The 20959-nt window shown below is 37.1% G+C and overlaps 1 protein-coding gene across 3 annotated transcripts in view; it reads right to left on the reverse strand.

The window, feature by feature from the left end:
- LOC149156745 (chaperone protein dnaJ 10-like) overlaps positions 1 to 20959 on the reverse strand; it is a 155889-nt gene that overhangs the window by 90129 nt on the left and 44801 nt on the right. For all 3 annotated transcript variants that reach the window (XM_089438537.1, XM_089438536.1, XM_089438535.1), the window contains exons 2-5: positions 18066 to 18125; positions 17110 to 17192; positions 16529 to 16688; positions 15863 to 15992 (exon numbers count right to left, since the gene is read on the reverse strand). In XM_089438537.1, the coding sequence (XP_089294663.1) occupies positions 15863 to 15992; positions 16529 to 16688; positions 17110 to 17192; positions 18066 to 18125 (433 nt within the window). The remainder of the gene's footprint in view (positions 1 to 15862; positions 15993 to 16528; positions 16689 to 17109; positions 17193 to 18065; positions 18126 to 20959) is intronic.

The following is a 20959-nucleotide window of genomic DNA, read 5'->3' on the forward strand; positions in this document are numbered from 1 at the left end:
ATTATACTGGTCTCCATTACACTTACAATCAATCTCAAAGGTAATTTCAGTGGAGTAGTCACATAAGGCCAGTGTGCCAGAATTATTAGTTTTAACATTTGTGAGGAATTCAGAATTGTCAGACCGCTCACTGGAAGATGAATAAATTCCCTCCTCGTCCTCACCTTCATAGGCAGTCTTTGAAAGAGTTTCATTGCACAATATGGTTTAATTGTGAACAATCCCTTACGATCCACCGTTGTTTCCTTAGCGTATGTGGATAAGTTTTGTAGGTCAGAACGTAATACTCCATCAGTAATGGTGGTCCTGGCATGACCAAGTAAGTCTAGTTGATTGCCCACCTCCCTTTTAGGAGGATACAACCATGCCCATGCTTTCCCTTTTCTTTTAACTTCTCTTATACCTTGTTTAGCGAGTTTGGACTTATCACCAGTGAAGCTTGATTTTTTTTTCCAAAATTCGTCCAATTTCCATATACGTATTTTTTGTTTATCATCATGTTTTGCCGCCTTTTTTGTTAAATTCTTCTCATTTTATAATAACCTTTATGCTCCCTTCTTGCAATCTTTTAATAGTTTCCCTTTGTTCGCCAAGACTCCAAATTCCTTGCCAAAGATTTTCTCCAACTGCTCCATCTTCAAACCCCATCCAGGTTGGCCGTAGGATTTCCTTCTTTGATACAACTGTAATAATCAAAGGGAATTTTACCCTAGGCTTTTTCCCTTCAATAGCTAGGGTTTCAAAAATAAAATTCCCATTATTCAATTCAATTCAAAATATAATACCATGGTTGTTTCACAATGAACTCAACAGTATATTTTCTAATATAATAGTCGTGGTTCCCACATAAAAAAAATCCAATTTACATAGCCTATGCAACCGCCGTATTTCAACAGTTCTTGAAAATCTGACTTATAATCAAATTAACAAATAAGAACATATATACTCTGGCCCACGCGACTCGATCAACTTGAGGAATGCACGGATTCCCAACAACCTCGTGTTGTCATAAATTTTGAACCCTAATCCACAATGCGTCAAGCTTTGCTAGCAATTATAGACGCGAGAACTTCAGACTCGGGACTATCGACCATCAGGACAGGTAGCCATCTTTGTTAGCCTTAGGGCACTTCATGTGCTTCAGAGATAGGGATAAAGTAGTCGGTTTGTCAAAAATCCTTCGAATCCCTTTCTAAGACTTCTGACCTGTTGATGAGTATACGATCACCAACTCCGGGTGTTGTTATTGTCTATTCGAGTTGTCGTTAAGAAAACTGATTCAAATCCTAACCACGATTAATAAAAATCGTGCTATCCTTAAGATGATACCTCCTTGTGCCAAAGCAATGAATTAAAGTAAGTCGGAGTCCTCGTTATTTCTTCAAGAGGTGACCTGATACCACAGAAGATTCGAGAATATCACGAAAGCTCATTGTCTTGCCGATAGACGCCTTATGGTATAATATGGCTCGATTATTTTGCCAGCTTCGGTTTCCCTTCTATACAGGGGGTCACAATCGTCGTTTTCCTTTTGATTTCAGAATCACGCTTCAAAGGATCAACTTCGGTTCATTTATTGTTTCAAGATTCGAATTGCAAGAGAGTCTCGGCTACAAGCAAACTCTCCTCACAGTTCCTTCAAAGTTTCAGTCATTTTTATTACAGGAGCTGAGCTACAAGATGTGCTCACGAACTGCAGAAGAAGTGTGAGCTGCATAGAGATGGTTTTCCACAAACCTGAATTCGAGTTGTCCAGAAATCCCAGTGACGTAGCCTTGGGGCTCTTCTATCCACAGTAGAAAATATTAAACCCAGAACAGAACCACCGCCCCTTAACAAGGCTTTTGTAACCCTCAATATGCTCCTATCCTTTCGAAAGGGTCGATCCCCTGCTACAGGATGCACATACGTGGGTATTTTCTAACTCTGTTTTTATGCCAATGCAGCCTCCAGCTACAAGATATCCTTGCAAGGGCGTTACTTAGCCTTGCCTTCACAAAACTTTGTTTAATCCAAAAATTCACACACCAAGAATCCTTAGCATGTCTTCAAAACATAAATCAAGCTATCACAAAGATTCTACAGACTTTGCTTCCTTAATTGAAATGGTTTCTTGTGGCCACAAAAAGAGAAAGAACAAACTTCGTTGCCTTTCAGATATTATTCCTATGCCAGAATAGAATAAAGGAAGATAGAATTGTGTCAAACTAGGTGGAATCTTTCACCAACGAAATTGACGAGGGAGATAAGGGGTCTTAAATCCCTCAAAGCCTTAGGCTCAAAAGATCAGAGATAAATTATCCAATTCAATGATGATTCAAATAAATCCAATCCTCTTGAATTTATGGATTTCTTTGGGAAGTTCTCCTTTAATTGATTAAGTAAATTTTACTTCAAACCCAATTTTGGGTTTCTTTGCCCAGCTGCCCCAAAACTTGCCCAACATAGAATATTTTGGGGTTTTTCCCCTTTTATTGAGGACTATAGCCTACGGGGATTAATAGGTTATTTCATCCTTCATTCCTCCTCAATTTGAGAGGACATTACACACAAGTGTGGACAGAAGAATGGATTATTTGTGTGTGAATCAAATTGATGCCAAATGTGGGAGGTCGAATGTGCATATATAGTGGTCGAAGGAGGCGGTTTTTGACCTCACAACATTTTCCTTAAAAGTTAAAAACTTATTCATGAAACATAACATCAAAAACATAAACATGCTCCATAAGATTAAAAAGTTTTACAAAATTCAACATCTAAAAGGAAAACTAGAAGTGGAACACAAGTTTTATTATTGATGTTCCTCTGCACTACTTGTTACATCAAAAAGCTCTATATCATCAAGAGCATTACAGGTAGTGAAACCACTATAACCATGATCATTAGATTCATCACTGTATGCAGGACTAGCTCTATCTCTATCACTCTCAGTGTCAAAATCATCTTCATCTCTTGATGCATCTATAACAGGCTTGAAACATGGAGTAGAAGAATTGGTTGAATCTTTTGCCACATTGTTTAAAGCCAATTGCAGATTATTACAAAACATAAACAAGATCTTCCAATCTCCCAAATAATAGTATGTTTCTTTTCTTGGAATGAATATGCTCGAAGGCACTCCAATTCCTTTCACATGTTGTTGCACTTGATCCCTGGCTCAAGATATGAATTGCAAACTTTTGCAATTTTGGGGCCCCTGATCCATAAAATTCCCACCAAACTGCTGGAGCATTGTTAATCCTATCATATTTCGCTGCCTTGGTTCCAAATATCCCTTCTTCTAACCTATATGCTCGAAGTTGTGATCTAATCAAAGTTGCAACTGATAGATCTGGATTTAGCCTTTCAATAGCCTCATAAAGTCCACTCATGACTTCTTCATCTTGATGCCTTGATACCCCGAATAATCTAGGGTCCAAATAGCTTGTTGTTGCATGCAAAGGACTATGCATCATCTTCCATCTTCGATCAATTACCTCCCAAATGTCTTGGTAATCAACTTCCATATTATTAAAAGCACTTGCAATGGCTTCCTTGCAACGGTCCATGCCCTCATAAACAAAACCCATACAAGGTTTGTCACCATCAACCATGCGGAGGACATCAATAATTGGACCACACAATTTTAAAACTTTTTCAGCATTTTGCCAAAAGTTGTTGCCTAATATTATTTCTTCTACTTTCTTTGCCTTTTCTTCTTTTGAAAGGTGAGATCTCTCCCACTCAGCATTGCAGAAAATAGCTCTTATGCTTGCTTTTTCTTCAACAACGCTTTTTAGAGTAATGTAAAATGTGGCAAACCTTGTATCAGTGGGCCTCAACAACTCTCTAGTTGCATTTTTCCTGTATAAGCTCAATGTGAGACGATGGTTAATGACAAAGTTTACAACTGTTTTGGCTCTTTGAATTGTTTCATTGATCCATGGAAATTTGGCTAAATCATGCAACAGCAAATTCAAGCAATGAGCTGCACAAGGGGTCCAATAAATGGTCTTATACTTCTCCATAATAATCTTTCCTGCACCGACACAATTTGAGGCATTATCAATGACAACTTGGACAACATTTTCCTCACCAACCTCTTGAATTGCTTCATCAAAAATTTGAAAAAATTATTCAGCTGTTTTCACTTGATCCATTGCATTAACTGCCTTCAAAAAAAACACCCCTCGAGGGCAAGAAACAAGTGCATTGATCAATGGTCAATGGCATAAATTTGACCAACCATCACTCAAAATAGTGCAACCTGTATACTTCCAAGACTGTTTAATACAATCCAACCTCTCTGTCACTCTTTCCTTTGTTTTCTTTAGCAGTGTGGTCCTTAAAGCCTCAGACCCAAGAGGAACATAACCCTTGCCAAAAGCAACAGCCTTTTTGAATGCATTTTTAAAATATGGGCTCCTAGCCACATTAAATGGAATTCCACATGCATAAAAAATCTCAGCAACAACATCATCAACTTGTTGCTTCTCTACAAGTTTCCAAAATGCATTCAAGGTCGATGCTTCACTTGTTTTTGTTAGGGTGGAACTTGAGCCAAACAAGTTTGAGGTGACATGAGGAATGTTAGTCATGTTAGCTGAGAAAGACATGGCAATTTCCCTCTGAATCCGTCGCCTCTTGATTTCCTTTCTTCCCCTTTCTGCTTTTGATTTTGTATAATCTTATTGCACTGCATCTTTCTGCTCATCAAATATAGTTGGGCATCCCTCCACACCATCTCCATTTCCATTAGAGATACTAAGCAAATGGTCCACTACATTCGTTAAGGTACCACTGAATCATTTTCCACATAAAAGGCACATACATTTTGTCCCTTCTCTCTTCACATGTTTCCATGCCTCAGCAGTGGATTTTTGAGGTGCCATTTAATTAAAGTTTTGCTCACTGTGCCCTGCTTAGCTCTGCTCACTGTCCTCTACTCAAAAGTTTGGATCTGTAAATTTTTTAAATTGTGTTTTAGTGCTAGAAAATTAAGTTTTGATGTACAGAAGCATAGAGAACCAAACAAATCTTTACACAGAACTTCATGCAAGCCTCCCATAACTTAAAAACTTTAAAATTAAACGTTTAAGGTTTAACCAATAAATTTCAAATTGAAACCCTTTGGTCTCGCCTAAAATTTTTTATTCCCTTGTTGCGAACAGTTGTGAATTGTTGCTATATATTGGAGCCTGCAATTCAGATACAACTGCTAGAACTCAGGACCTCAATGACAGCGTCAGTCACTGCTATTTGATTTCAAAATGACAATGGGCGAATAAGCTCGATGGCAATGGGCGTTCACTGCTATTTGATTTCAAAATGACAATGGGCGAATAAGCTCGATGGCAATGGGCGTTCACTACTATAACTTATTAACAGGCCTGCATAGTTCAAGACTTCGTGTCCAGACAAATTACAATCACACAGAGACAGAGTTACCTTGGAAGAGTTGGAACTGGATGTTAGTCAGGACTCGAAAAAGTTTTAACTTTTATGATTTTCATCTACCATGTGTCTGGAGGAGGGAAAGGAGAAAATTATGTTCCCGTTGCCCACACTGCATCCTCGGGTGTAGTGAAAACCATGGGTCCCCAACAAAATCACGCAGATTGGATCAAACCACGAAAACTCAAAAAAAACCACGTGTTTAAACTATCGCCTTTCCTGCCTTTGTCAAATTTCAACACCACCACGAAATTTGTTCACACACCAGACTACAAATTCGTCGAATTTATTCGGCCAAAAATTGAGTTTGAAATCGACGACTTTCAAATTCCCTTGAAAATCACCGAATGCAGTGACACAGCATGAAGTGTCACCCAGCACCCGCAAAACCTGCTCTAGGCTAGGAATTGCGCTCCGAGTAGGTGCACTTTGGGAGTGCGTTCCCATAAAAGTTGATATTTCCTTTAACTTTCCTTTTCATCCTTTTACTTATTTTTTTAACATTACCATTAATTGTGTTAGAAAGTAAAATTTCACACCCCATTCAAAATTCAACAGACTTAAAAATTTTCAGGTTTTCAAGATTGATGGGATTGCAGCATTTTCAGTGGATTCTATTGCGTATGAGGTATGTGATTAGCATTTAATCAAGAGCACCAAGCCCTATGTGTATCCGAATGTTGGTGGTGTCAAATGTTGAAATACTTTGTCATGGGCCATGACCCTACCACAAATATACCCATCACTCAAACCATCATTGATCAGACATGTTAAGCTTTTTCTACTATATTTTAAGGCTTAGATTATGAAGTTTCATCAAAATTGGGGGGTGTCAACTGATGTCCCTCAAGGATCGAGATAGAGGCAAAGGTTAGACAAGAGGCAAAGAATGAAGGATGATACTGATGATGACGATACCAATATATGCAAATGGTGGAACATTGCTTGTCAAGGAGTGGTGAAACATGCATTGCAATGCTACCCCACAGCTACAACATTCACAACATGGGTGCTTTAATAATTGGTGAACACTTATTCAATAGGCAGGTATTTAGCAACTAGCTCAACTTACTGTTTTGGACCTTTCGGTCTTCAAAGTTCATACTTCGATGTGTGGATGGCCGTGTGGATGGCCTATTTTGTAAAAATAACCATCTAGTCGCGTTGTTGTTGACAGTTGCTAGATAACCTATATCATTCCATAAGTTAATGGTCTACTTTCTATTATATGCCTTTAAAATTTGTAAGTTTGTTTGTAATTGTTAGAATCTAGATTCTAGATAATCGATGCTTGAATAATTAAATCATTAATGTACTATGGATGCCATTTCTACCTCCATTAATGTATGTATGCATGTTTTCATATATTCTATGATTAATTTAGCATTCTACATGTTTTATATATATATATATATAGGCACTCTCGGGATGCTCCACTCCTGAGGTTTTTTTGAAAATGACGCTCCTGATGCTCTCTCCCCAACCTGCACTCTAGAAACTATGTACTATACAATCACATAATAAGTTGCACTGGCCAAAGTAACCTAAAGTAAAAAATATACTAGCTATTCAAGCAAGATGTGGAGAAAATACAACTTATCAATTTGAAAAAATAGAAATACAATTCTCTAATAGTACACAATGCACATTAAATAAGACAAAACTGAAAGCAATGTACATATACCTTAAGATATTATTTAACTACACCTGGAAGGATAATTTACTAATTCTTAGAATGAGAAGATGGAAAAATAAGTATAAAGAGAAACAGATTTTAAAAAAGGAAGAAATGTTTCGATGTTTGATCCCCCAATGTTAGCAGAATATATCTAACTTATTAAATCTTTCATGAAATTAACTTTTGAAGGAAGGGCAAAGAATGAACTTGCAATTTTTCTAATAATCATAATAATAGTTGACCAAAATGCTTATTCTGACTAAAAACAGTATGGATAGCATTGAAGTGCTAGGGGAACTAAGGGGGTGTCTCTCTCAAATAGCAAATTCCCTTAATGATGTTGACAAGTGAAATGAACAACTTGAATGATAATTAAGAGACATAACTCATATAATTTAAAGGTGTCAAAATAGGGAATTATGAACTAGAGCATTGGCAACTTGTTAGGGATGACTAAGAGGTTGGTTGGAAGGTGTGTCTTCCCCCACACATGGTTGCAATTGCTAATCACGGCTTGAATGCCATTGATAATGAGAGACTCAATGATTCTTTCTTTCCCTAGATTGTAATTTAGTGCCCTTGAATATGTCAACTATGGCTCTCATAATTCATTACCTTATATTGATTATGCTTTAAGAAATGAAGGATAATCACTTTTCTAAGTTTCAAGGTATACAATTGTTGTTGAGTTATTCTTGTTACTTTTGAATGATTAGAGTACCACACTTATGACCACTAAAAGGCCAAATTGCAGTGGATGTATTATCCTATATACTTTTATACTATAGTTAAATATTGTGGCTTAGATTCTTAAGCAAATATTGTAAGGGTTCTTGAGGAAAAGCCACCCCCTTGAGAAATGTGACAATATAATGAGTGACAACAACAACAGCTATTGTGAGTGTCATCTAGTGCTTTAGGCTTCAACACTAAGTGAGTTGAGACCCCCTTGAGAAATGTGACAATATAATGACTGACAACAACAACAGCTATTGAGTGTCATCAAGCGCTTTAGGCTTCAACACTAAGTGAGTTGATGGCAACTCGTTGAGATTATGTGGTTATTCTTCACTTGAGGCAACATCCTGGCCAAATATTTAGGGTATTGAAAGCCTTAATGAACCTACTTCTGGGTACGTAACCCATTTATTACACTTCATTATATTTTGCCTATTTTTGAAGAAGTGCAGCGTAGTCATTTTCTTGGGGCTAGTGCCTAAAGCCTAATGAAGGTGTATAAATACATCACCCTCCTCATTTGTAAATCATTCACTCAAATCGTTGTTTAACTTCCAACCACTCAGTGCTTCCAGCACTGCAGAGACTGTGGCTCTAACAACTGCAAGGTCACTATGTTAACCACTAGAAAGGTGTTGAATCCCTCAAGCTAGGTGAGAAAGGGTGGCCCTAGAAGTCTATCAACCAAGCTTATGCTTGGAGGTAAATTATTAGTGCAAGCTACGCCTAGAATGCTTATGCAATAATTATGAGTGAGTCTTGGATTAAGATTGTTTAATTGTCTAAGTACTTAAGTTATGATTAATCTTCAAGCGTACTTATCGATAAATGAAAAGACAATCTTATTGCCAAGAGTGTGCCAAACTATCAAGTGCCAATACCAAATAACATAAAAATAAACTTCTCCAATGATAGCAAGATTGCAATACTTAACCCACAATCACAATTTAAGATGCTAGTGATCAATAAGAGATGCCAATGTGTTTAATATGGGCAAATTAATGTGTTTAGCAATTATCCAATAATTTCCTTAGCAACGTTCCAAACACAATAATGCATGGCTCTTAAGGGTTGAGGCAGAGGATGAGGAGGATGACGCAGGGCTTAGAGAGGGTAGATCCGGGCCTGGGAGCCCTAAAACTTGAAACCCTTGCTCTGAAAAAATTATTTGCTTTAAATCTTCAATTTTACTGCAAAATCTTCAATGGTTGGCCCTGCAAAAATTTTGGAGATTAGATCTTACCCTCAAGGGCCTAGATCTAGTTCTAATCCGGCTCTTCTCACTTGATCTCACCTGCACAAATGAAAATAAAAATACCCAAAACCCCAATATATACAAGAATTCAAAAATAATTCAAACCCAAAAAACCCTAGCCGCAAAACCAAGATTAGAAAAATAAAATAATTACAACTGTATTAAACAAATTATATTTACAATATATACATGTAAGATGCTTGAAAGATTTTTTGGAATTTTATAAATCTTTGGTTGTGGATAAATGTATTTCGAAAGATAAATGATAAATTACAACCTTAGCGAAGTTCGAACACCAGAAAAAATTATTAGAGTCTAAACACAGTCGGCCTGTGGCCAAAGTTCGTGAACTTGGAGTCCAAGGGTTGTGGAACCTGCAAACGCTATATATTTCTGAAGAATAAATTGTTAAAAGCACCCAGTGAATCAGATCACCTAAGATAAACCCACAACTTACCAATAGAATGTTCCTATCACCTGCAATGAAATAACAATCAAAATATTTATAAAGCACAATATAGGAATGCTCGTACCTGACACATACCACAAATCATCAAATCAAAGACACCATGAACTACACCCCAAAGTCTTTATTATGATTGTTCCAATGTTCCTAGCAGGACAATAATTTACATCAACTTTTCAAAGCTACATAAGCCAAAACCAAATCCCTTGAGACACAAATGACTGTCGATTTATAGATAAATCCTCCAATTGGAAAAATAACGACTAGTTGACTTGATCCCCGTCAAAATAATCTTGACCGTCGAAAAATATTTGATCATCTTTTAATCTCCACCGTTGAAAATATTTATTTTTGAGGAATTTTCGAATTTCTCATTTAACCCATTTTTATTAATTCAACAATAATTATTTTGAGCTAATTTACTCAAAAATTTGTCTTTGAGTTAACCACCAAGGTCCAAGGGTCTAATTTTTTGTGAAATTTCCAATATTCCCTTGGCGGGGGACCTCCAAAAATTAATTTCTTTGATGCCCGCAAATTTTTCCACTTGGAAAATTTAATTTCTCTAAGACTTTAATTATTGACTCTAATTAATTAATTGACACCTGAAGGGATTAAATATTTTTTCCACCCTCTAATATTTTAGCCATGGTGTCTAAGTATGAGGGACTATGCACTAAAATATTTTTTACATAAGATAATGACATTTTCAACCCTCAAAGGGGGTACACCTGTTTGCTATAGACCCTAAAATTACATACGCAATTATATGACACAATATGATCTAGTAGACCAAGTGATTTGTAATAAAATAATTTAGACAATTAGCTTAAATTATTTCCAAATCACTTTTACAATAGACTCGACTAAAACACTAAGACTCACCTAAGACCTTGTCAATAAATTCCACTCTAGATTTGGCGTTGAGGCTAGAGGAAAAAACTTTGCCGATCATCCTTGTTTAGAAACACAAATAATCAATGAGACAAAAAACCTCCTAGGATGAAACTCGTCGCAAAAATCATAAACTTATGTAAGTTACATAAATAAACGGTCGTACTAGCATCATTTACATTACAACTTGCAGAATTTGGGTTTATAATGACATGAAAGATAACTAGTTGATGATTCTGAACTTTTGAATTTTTTTTTACAACTACTTCCTTGGACTTGTGACAAAATAGGTGCAACAAGCCCTTAGGCCTAGTTGTCTAGCCTCTTTTCCCTTAGCCGTGAGCCCCAAAGGGATTTTTAGGTCCTCGACCTCCCTCTTCCTTGAGTCGCTAGCCTTTTAAGGGCTAGCTGCAGCCCTTAGAGGCCCTTCTAGGGCCTCGGCCCCCTTGATTTGGCTAGCCACAGACCTAAAAAGGCCTTGACCCCCTTTGTTTCCCTTGGCCACAGCCTTGGGCTGCCTCCCAAAGTCCTCGACCCTCTTAGCCCTTTCCGTAGCCCTTTTAGGGTTTTTTGTCCCTTAGCAGAAACCCTTTAGGGCTTGGTCGTAGGCCCTAAAGGCCTTTCCCCTATAGTTGCAAGCCTAATTATGCTAGTGGCTGCCCTTCTAGGGCTCCTCCTCCCTCATCGCAGGCCTTAGTGGCCTTTATTCCCAAGCCATAGACCTTGTTGGGCCTTTCCCTTCCATCGTTGGGCATTTTTGGCTTGGTTGTGGGGTTTTGGCATCAAAATTTGACACCTTCTCGTGATTGCAAGCTTATAGTAAGGTTCTACATTATTTTTAATATCTAACACTTTGTGTTTGCATCGATTTTCTTGCTAACATTGTGGTTGCAGGAAGTGGAAGCCATCTTCAAGCCTTCTAGCCCTCAACTAGGCTTTGAAGCCTCTTGGTTTGCCTCTCTTCCCTTCATTATCTTCTCTGTTTTGCTACAACCATTTATGCAGTCATATAAATCTAATAAAAACCATTAAAATTGACCAAAGATCATCCAATAATCACTTAACTTAATTGGCTAATCATTGGAGCTTATTTGACATTGATAATTTGGCACCATGTTGGTTTATGAAGAACTGAATCACTAATTTTCTGAGTTATTACAAGTCTGATATATGCTCTTTTTGAGGTCTGATCTGAACATTAAAAGCCTGATCTATAGTTTCTAAGTAGTCTCATAATCAACTAGACAACATTAGAAAGTTTAATGCGTTGATTTTCTAGCTTATCTTTGACATCTTGTATTGTTTCTTGACTGCTGATATACATTAGTGGTTGAAGTGATTTGGAATTAAAAAGTTGGTCAAAAGAATTATTAGCATCTTCTTATCTTTTGCATCAACATTTTTCATTCAAGTGCTCTAATTGGATTAGTAATTGTTGATGAGATTGACTCTAAGTGACATTGTGGATTAATGCTCTTGTTTCTCACTGCTCATTATTGAATTAAATAGATCTTGTGGATTTGTAATTTAAGTTCACACTTGAAGCACATAATCAAGTTTAATCATAATTGTGATAAGGGATCTAATTGTATCCATAAGGAGCTAATAGGCATCTCATTGTTAGATGCTTGAAGATCATTAATTGTCTTGTTTATCTCTTGAGCAATTGTCTATTGGCATTAACGACAACATTTTTTGGCACCTTCTAATTTGAGCATTTTCTCTTGTGGGGAAGATTGTCATTCATTTATTGTTTAAGTACTTCATTGTTCATAATTGAAGATCATTGTGATTAAGTACTTAAAAAACGTAAATAATCTCACATTAAGAGCACTCATATCTTGCATTGACATTTTAGGACTAGACTCTTGCACTAGTTAATTAACTTCCAAGCATAAGCTTGGTCGATAGAGAAATAGACCACGTTACCCATCTACGGAAAGAAAACAAGCACACAAGTGACACCGTTATTTTGGACCAATGTTCCCAGAAAAACCCAATGTGGGAAAACCGGTGCAGTTATTCAGAGGGTTTTATTATTATGCAGTTTTAGAATACAACTAGGGTGCCAGAAATGGCTCACCCAACAGAGAATTCCCTTAGCAGTAGTACCTCTCCTCGGAGATAGATATTTCGGTTGATTAATCACCAGATGAACAATCGTACAACAACAATTGCATCTTCCACTGCTCTGCATCACTCTGATAGGGACTGCATCACCCTACCCAGCTCACCAGCTCCCAGTCTGTCCCACGAAATCCTCCCAGCGCTGCCTCTTGGCCCTGTGTCATCTCTGCTAGTCTCTGCATAGCTTCTGAAGCTTCTGCGTCAGCCCTTAGACCCTCTGCGTCACACACGCTGGCCTCTCCTGGCTCTGCGCAACTCCTAGCTGCCTCTGCATAGCACCCAACTACCTCTACGTCAACCTCTCAGGGCTTTGTGCTGTCTCTTTGGTACCAACTTTGCCTCTCTGCTATGTATTCACTGCCCCTCGCTCCTAATCACTAATTCAATTTCTCTTAGCAAACCCCTCTCTAGAAAATCGATTGACTGATCACTTTGGTGTTTTCTCCAACTAACCCTCAAGCCTCTTCTTATACTTTTCTTGTTGGTCCATCAACGACCGAGATTAAATCTGTAATCGACGACTAAGATTAGATTTGGCTTGATCCATGACTTTTGGAACATTATAACCCAGGTTTATATTAATACCCATTAATATTTTATTTTTCCCAAGTTTAGACTTAGGAACTCCATTAAAAATATTAATTATTTTAATATCTCCCAAACCAGTTAGAATCTGCCCAAACCATTTATGGGTCTTGGAGACCTCATGTACTTTAGCCTCTCCACCAATTTTCATGGCTAGAGCACATCCAATGCTACCCCAAATCAACACTCCCTCTTAGCGAGGACTGTGCTCTAGTAATACTCCACACTGAGCATCACCCTGATTATATAACACCGGTACCTGTGCTGATGCTAGGCCTCTCCCGCCCAATATCCTCTGCACTACACTTGTTTTATAAAATACCTAAGGGAAATCTTACACTATGTCACAGGGTTCATCGAACTTGAACCTTGAGGTTCGAAATTTGGCTAACCCCTACAAAATTTAAAAATCATTCAAGTTCATTGAACCCTAAGAACAAACCTCAAGGCCAAACTTTAACAAATTCAAAGCTCAGAATGAATTTTAAAGCAAATTTAAAATGATTTTTTTAGCGTTTGAGGTAAATGTTTAGAGTTTAATTGTTTTGAGGTAAAAATCAGGCCATGACATTCCCATTGCATCGCACACAGTCTTAGACTCATAGAGCACTACATAAAGTTTTCATTTCATTGCACTCCAACTCAAGCCCCTCTCCATTGGTTTTCAAATTTTCATATTGCATGCACTCAAACCCTCTCGACTATTTCTAGTAAGTGATCATCGTGTTGCATGCCCTCTCCAACTCAAAACCTTGAAAGACTCGTATCATTGCGCAGATGTGCTCTCTTTAGCTCGAGCTTGGAACTTTGCTCGCAAGTCAAATAATCTCTCTCTCTCTCACTCTCTCTCTCTCTCTCTATATATATATATATACACATAACCAAACCTCATATGAAGCTTATCAGAAAATTCAAACTCAAAAAAAAACCTAATCATTGCCAAACCAGAACTCAAACCTGAACCATGTAACATAGGTATATGTATGGCACTCCTCTCTTGAGTACTTATGTTTAGACAACAATCTCTCTTTTGTGTTGGATTTTCTCTTTCCAGCACATGGTAAGGTTTATCTCTATTGTGACCATTATTGAAGCATTATATTTTTTGTTGTGTTTTGCTTGACTGGAATTTGTAAAAGGGTTTGATGAATATTTCATGTTAGATACACTATCTTATGATCTCAACATGGTAAGAGAGCTAGTGTGGACTCTTCTTTCTTTATCTAAAATTGTTTCAAGCAATGTTCCACCAAATTTCCAGAACAGGATGCGAGAATGAGGAAATGCACATGGGGGATGTGTGGCAGCGCACCCAAATTTTAGGGAAATTCGAGGGTGGGGGGACGTTGGGGTATATATAGAGAGAGGAGTTGGTGCTCTTCATTAAATGCTAGTACCATACCCTCATACATGATAGAATCCAATTGAAACATTGCAATCTCCTGAATCCTGAAATCCTGAAAATTGTTAAATTTGTTGGACTTTGAGTGAGATCTAAAATTCTACTTTCCCCATATGAAATCCAATGAAGTCAGAACCACTCTCAAACATCCTAAATTATTTAATGGTAATGTTAAAAATTTAGGTAAAAAGATGAAAATGAAAGATAAAGGAGAATGTCACTTTTACTTTAAATACTTAAGCATTACTATTAATTACATAGCATTAGTAGGGCCCTAGGGTTGAATATGAGGATTCCCCACTCATAAATTATTGTTTTCAAGCAAATTTCCGGGGGGGACACCTAGAGCACCCCTTTTGGGGAAAAGCATCCCCCACATTGGAAAAATGTTTCCCCTGCAACTCCTCGAGTTTCTCCAAAAGGGGGACGTGAGGCATCCCCCACGTTGGGAAAATGTTTCCCCTTCGCCTCCTCGAGTTTCTCCAAAAGGGGGGCGTGGGGAAACGTTTCCCCCGGCACCCCTCCCCCCATCCCAATTGTGTGGGAAACGCGGGGAGCGCACACGCCACATTGGGGGACGCATCCTCCTGGAACACTGGTTTCAGGGTTTCTCAGGTCAAAATTTGGGTTTCCAGCGCTGTTTTACGGTCCTTTTAAGTCTGAAACTATGGTTTCAAGACCCCTGCAAACTATTTTGCAGGGTTTTCTACCATCTTTTGCACCAGCCCCCTCCTTGGCTGTTGGTTGGCATTTTCAGCAGATTTAAGGGGTTATTTTGCAGATTTGTGGCTCTTTTCGGGCACTGCATTCTCTTTATGTGAGACATCTGTTGCAATTTTAAGGACTGTGCTAGTTTTATGGATGGAAAATAGTTGTTTTCTCATCTTTACAGGGCCAATTACCATATGTGGACCAATCAAATGATAGCTCTTCTTTATAGCAAAGGCTTCTAGTTGTATTTGGAGAAACTACTTCCGGCTGAAGATGATGACAATTATGACCTTTTCAAACAAAAACTTCATATTTAAAGTCGACGAATGCTTGTCCTTTTATATGATGAATTATTTACCTGACTCAGAGTTGAGAAATTTAATTTCAGAGAGAACTTTCCTTCTAATCAAACATAGACACAGAAAATCGGAATACAGAACATATTAAGAGAATGAGAAATTCCTGGACATGATTCCTGACTGTATTATTTTATTGGTAATTATTAAAGACTCTAGAAAGCTTACCCAAAAGCTTAATAGTTTTCATATCAAAGATCCACAGTGAGGAGCCTACCTGCATTGTTGAGCCGTTGAACCTCAGATTTGGCTTGTCGTATAAACCCTTCCTTGTCACCTTGTACATACTGATTCAGACGATCTTTCAAAATCTGTGCAAGTTTTTCTTCTCTTTCCTTTTGGACAGCCTGCAAAAAAATCTACTAGTAAAGTCCACAGAACCAAACTTAAGGAGAGAAGTCACCTAAAAAATAGGCAAATAAAACTTTAAAAAGTTGAACACATTTTACACGGACTAAAAGAGACAAGAATCTGAACACAACCACCATTGAAAACAATGCAACCAGACTTGATCTCAGTTATAATGGAAAACAGCAATTATGCTAAACCAAGCAAAATAAATATAATGGAGGAGACAATAGAGTACTTGTATAAATCTAAAGATAATGGTCAACAATGTCAAGTTCAATTATGGACATTTTCCTTAAGGAATCGTGTGAGTTACTGACAGACAAACCAAAATATTTAATCCTTTCAGATGAATAAATCAATTTTCTGGATAAAAAACAAAATATCAGTCAGTGAAATTTTATGTTCCCTTGTTCCAGTTCTCTTATGTTTCTATGCCTTCTATCGGACAATATGATTTGCAATATCAGCATAATATAGTTCCAAGCATGATCCTCCCATTTCAAAGGCACTTCCAAAAGAATATCATACAGACCTTCATCTTCTCTTGTAGTTTCCTGGTATCTATCTGTTCACCTTCAGTAAACATCTCAAAAGAAGCCATTGAAGCCATCGCAAGCTGGCCTATATAGTCTTCAAACAACTCGCTTCCAAACAGCATAGCAAAAACTGCTGCTGGATCTATCATTGTTTCCCTGCAGTTACATTGCACAAAGACCGTGTATATCAGAAGAGTTCAGAAACCAGAGGATGTATTACACTATCAACCTATTTTATATCAAGAACATGATCTGCAACTATGTGTGACATTTGGCATAAAATTTAATAGGAAAGTGATATACAATCATATTGTATTGTCTGCAGTTATTCGAAGAAAAACAACTCAATATGTTCTGGAAAACATGAATATGAAAAGAATATTTACCTCTAAAATCTTAACATGTTCAAGAATATGCGCATAAATATTAAAGATTTGCTTTTCACAAAAAATAACAAGTACCAGAGTTCACTTATATCCAGAACCCAGATATCTGAGTTTGGGCTATGGCCTTAACACTAACTTAAATAGAACATATAATTGGTCCCCAGGTAACTTATCTGAGATAGAAATCTTACGTGGATACACCTGCTTTCCCATTTGCATCATATGCTGCCCGCTGTGCTGGATCACTTAGAACTTGGTAAGCTTCTCCCAATACCTGAACAGACATATCTAGCTCTTTAGATTGTCAGTTATACATAGATTGTGAGCTAACCAACCAGATATGCATGAATATCATAAAACCTTTTCAAATTCCTCATACAATGAGAATGGCTCCAGTGGCCAACAGACCAGGGAATATCCCAGTGATAATCCCATAAACGGAATTCAAATACAGTAATGTGGAATTGAATATTAAACTGAAACTGAAGATGGATTTCACACAAGCCTGGTAAAAGTTTGATAATATTGATCATAACCTACTAAAGTTGAATTTTTGTAAGTTGTACAGGAAACTGGCCTAGAATACCTCCATTATAGTTGACCCAATGCAGGAACACCCCATAAATGCAGTTAGTTAATCTTGGCTTAGGTTCAAAACAAGCATTTTATAAGATCTTTCTGAAGACAAATTTGGTTTTCCAGTGGATCCTTGACATAAATACATGAAAAAAGAAATACTCTTTAACAAAGACTGAAAGAAAGTTTTGAACTGTCATGTGTCAAAGATCCGATAACAAAGTGTAGCCGATCACCAATTAAAATCTAAAGATTGCATTTCAATCATTCAAAACATTTGACATCAGCATCAAGACCCACTGCTCGAAAGGATGAAGGAATTATCCTCCTAACTATGAGATTATTAAGCTACAAGCATATATAGAAGGCTTCAAGAAGAGGGTAAAACTACAAAGAGTAAAACCCAAAATCTAAATAAGGTAATCAAAATGCCATATCCTTCATTGCAATTCTTAAGCACTCTGTAAGTTTGTATACCTTTCACATTGCTCTTATCACAAGCAAAGATAAATAGAAATATAGATTGGAGAAGGATTCACATTTCAACAGAATGTGAAACACTAAAACTTGCCTGAAAATTTTCTGCCGCTTGAGGATCATTTGGGTTTTTATCAGGGTGAACTTGCCTGGCCTGCATTCATGCAAATCAAAATCTTAAGTAGGATGCTTCTCTCAAGTATAATATGTCTATGTAATTTGCATTTATATCAAAATGTCTAAAATCATGTAGGAATATAGGAACCTTGAGACCAGACAAGTATAAATAGAATTGGAACTATCATATAACAATGTAGAACTTTAAGAGAGATTGTATTTGATGTTCGGGATGACCATAAAGCACTCAATGAGAATGGTGATACGTAAATTTATAAATGCAACCAAGCAAGTTTTTCTGATATATGCAACTAAAAAATGTACATCAAGGGGTGAGTGCTTAGACAGTATCTCCTCTGGAAAGTGACAAGGGAATGCCACAACTTTTTCCATAATGCATGGATGGCTAAAAGGAAATCAATTATGCTTTGTACTATGTAGTCTCGATATCAACTATGCTTTGCAATCTCGATAAACTATATATTCAACCTAGTCTTAGCAAATTATATCATCGGCCTTGCCATCATAATTAACTCAGCTGTGCAATCATAGTGTTTGATTCATCCACAAAACCAATAATTGTAGTATCAGCTGCAGATGCATCAGTAGCCCTAGTGATCTCTTTATTGTCATCCAAGGTCAAGAGAATATTGTCACTAATGTTTTACAGTTGTCAGACCAGTCAATAAAGCTTGGGCTTTATATATTTTCCAAGTGCAGCCCTCTATATTCACCACTTATATTTCATGTAGGCTATAACAATTGATTATTAATTTATTACTTCTGAGATTTATATTTGAAGCTCGTGTTTTTTTAATTATTGCTTCCTTTGACTATTAAATATCAATAGAAACAGTTTATACAAGGCTTTACTACAGATAGGGCAGGCTGCAAATGCAACCTCCACAAGCATATCTCAAAGAGCAAGACATCCAAAACTGCAGGTTGGCTTAAGCCAAAACACCTGTAACAATAAAGCCACTAGCTAAGCGTTGAATCTCGTGTTTTAAATGTGTTCCCTATGGAATTTGAACATTCTACTCTTGCAACAATAAAGCCAATAACTAAGCCTTTAGCTCATGTTTTGAGTATGTTCCCTTTGAAATTTGAACAATCTACTACTATATTAACACAAACACTTTGATCTCTGCATTGATGTAGAAACAGGTATGCTTTCAACAATCTCAATTATGTAATGAAATATATGAGAATTTATAGAGCATGCACTATAATTAGAATCCTCGGAGACAAAACAATTCTAGAGGACCCAGATGTTGATTTGGCCATAAGCAAATTTCACCGGATTAAACACTCTCCTCGTAGCCTCATTGTAATAGCTTCAAATACCTTACCATTCGTAAGATTCGCATTTCTTTTCTACCAGGAACGTGTCATCCTTTTCCATTTGACCACCCCAATGAATAATGTATATGAAAGTGAATTTTTATTGCATGGTTTCTGCAGCATATATTACATAAATGATGAACTATAGAAAAGAATGACAAGAACATTCTTTCTATATCATATATATGTGAAGGAACCATTTATCCTTCCAATTAGATTGCAAGCACTTACTCTTCTCTCCACATTTATTGACTAAAAAGTTAAAACACATGCATCCATTGTTAATAGGAGTTACTATTTGCCATTTTCAGGTCTCCATTCTCCAGATGACCATTTGATATAGAATATTAACTAATGTAATGTTCCACACAGAGATTGAACATGCATCACATGTTTAAAACTTCAGCCTCTTCTGCAGTAAGGACTCAGACACAATTATTAAGAATGGTATACATCTCAAAACCATAACATGTCAAAACTTGATACACAAGTTATCTCCCCAATGTCTGTAGAAATTTCAAGAATCAGTTGCTCAATGCAAATTCAGAAATTCCACCTGACGTTCCCCAAAACTATTTTGTACGAGTTATCAGCCTTGGGGCTGCATCTGAAATATAAATTAAGCAGCATGCACTTCACTTCTTTCCAACCCAATTCACAAGGCAGCCCTAGAAAATAAATGACAAACAAGCATATTTCAATGGAACAATGTTTCCAACCCTTAGGTCACACTTCCCCAGCATATAACAGATTAATAGCTTAATACACACTGGTAAAAGTCATGCTCTCCAAACCCTAGCTACGAAAACCATAAGAAACCTTAGCCACCAACTCCTATTTAGGAACCACTCCCAACAAAAGCTGGTTGCTCCACCAAAGATACTCAACAATTTAAAGTACATACCACCAAGTCCTCCATGGCACCTACACTTTTATCCCACAAGTGCACAAGAGAAAACAAGATAGTCTCCTTGTCCACATCAAGTACTCCAAATAGCACTAGGCTTTGCAAATGCCACAAAACCCTGGTCTTCTTCTCTCACAAGAACTACAAGAACAAGTGTTCCTTTTGTTCTTCTAGAGCTTCTCCCAAACCCTAGATTCCTTGTCATCTTAGGGCAAACCCTAACCCCAGTGTTCTTTTGAATATCCTCAACAACCCTAGTGCTCAAGACAAAGAGTAAAACATAGTGAACAAGTACAGTGAAAGAGACAAGTTCAGTCTAGCTCTCACATTTTCTAGCAGAAGTATTTGATCACAATGATGTGGAATAAATAATTCTTTATTGGTACGAGATTGACAAAGTATTTGTGGAAATATTTAGAAAATTGAATAACAATTGAATGAAATGAACTAATGATGTTACAATGAGCCTCATGGCAATGTACTTGTATGCATTGACTAGTCACAAGGTGAAGGGTGCGTGGCCTTTGAGTTTTCATTAACCTGATGATTATATATCATTATTATTATTATTTCATGATGATTGAAAAGACTCTTGCCTTCATTAATATCTATGAAAGGCG

This window comes from Pinus tabuliformis, chromosome 9 (genome assembly GCF_031772625.1).
Source record: "Pinus tabuliformis cultivar Carrire ecotype Pingquan chromosome 9, CPIR1, whole genome shotgun sequence".
NCBI classification, from domain to species: Eukaryota; Viridiplantae; Streptophyta; class Pinopsida; order Pinales; family Pinaceae; genus Pinus; species Pinus tabuliformis.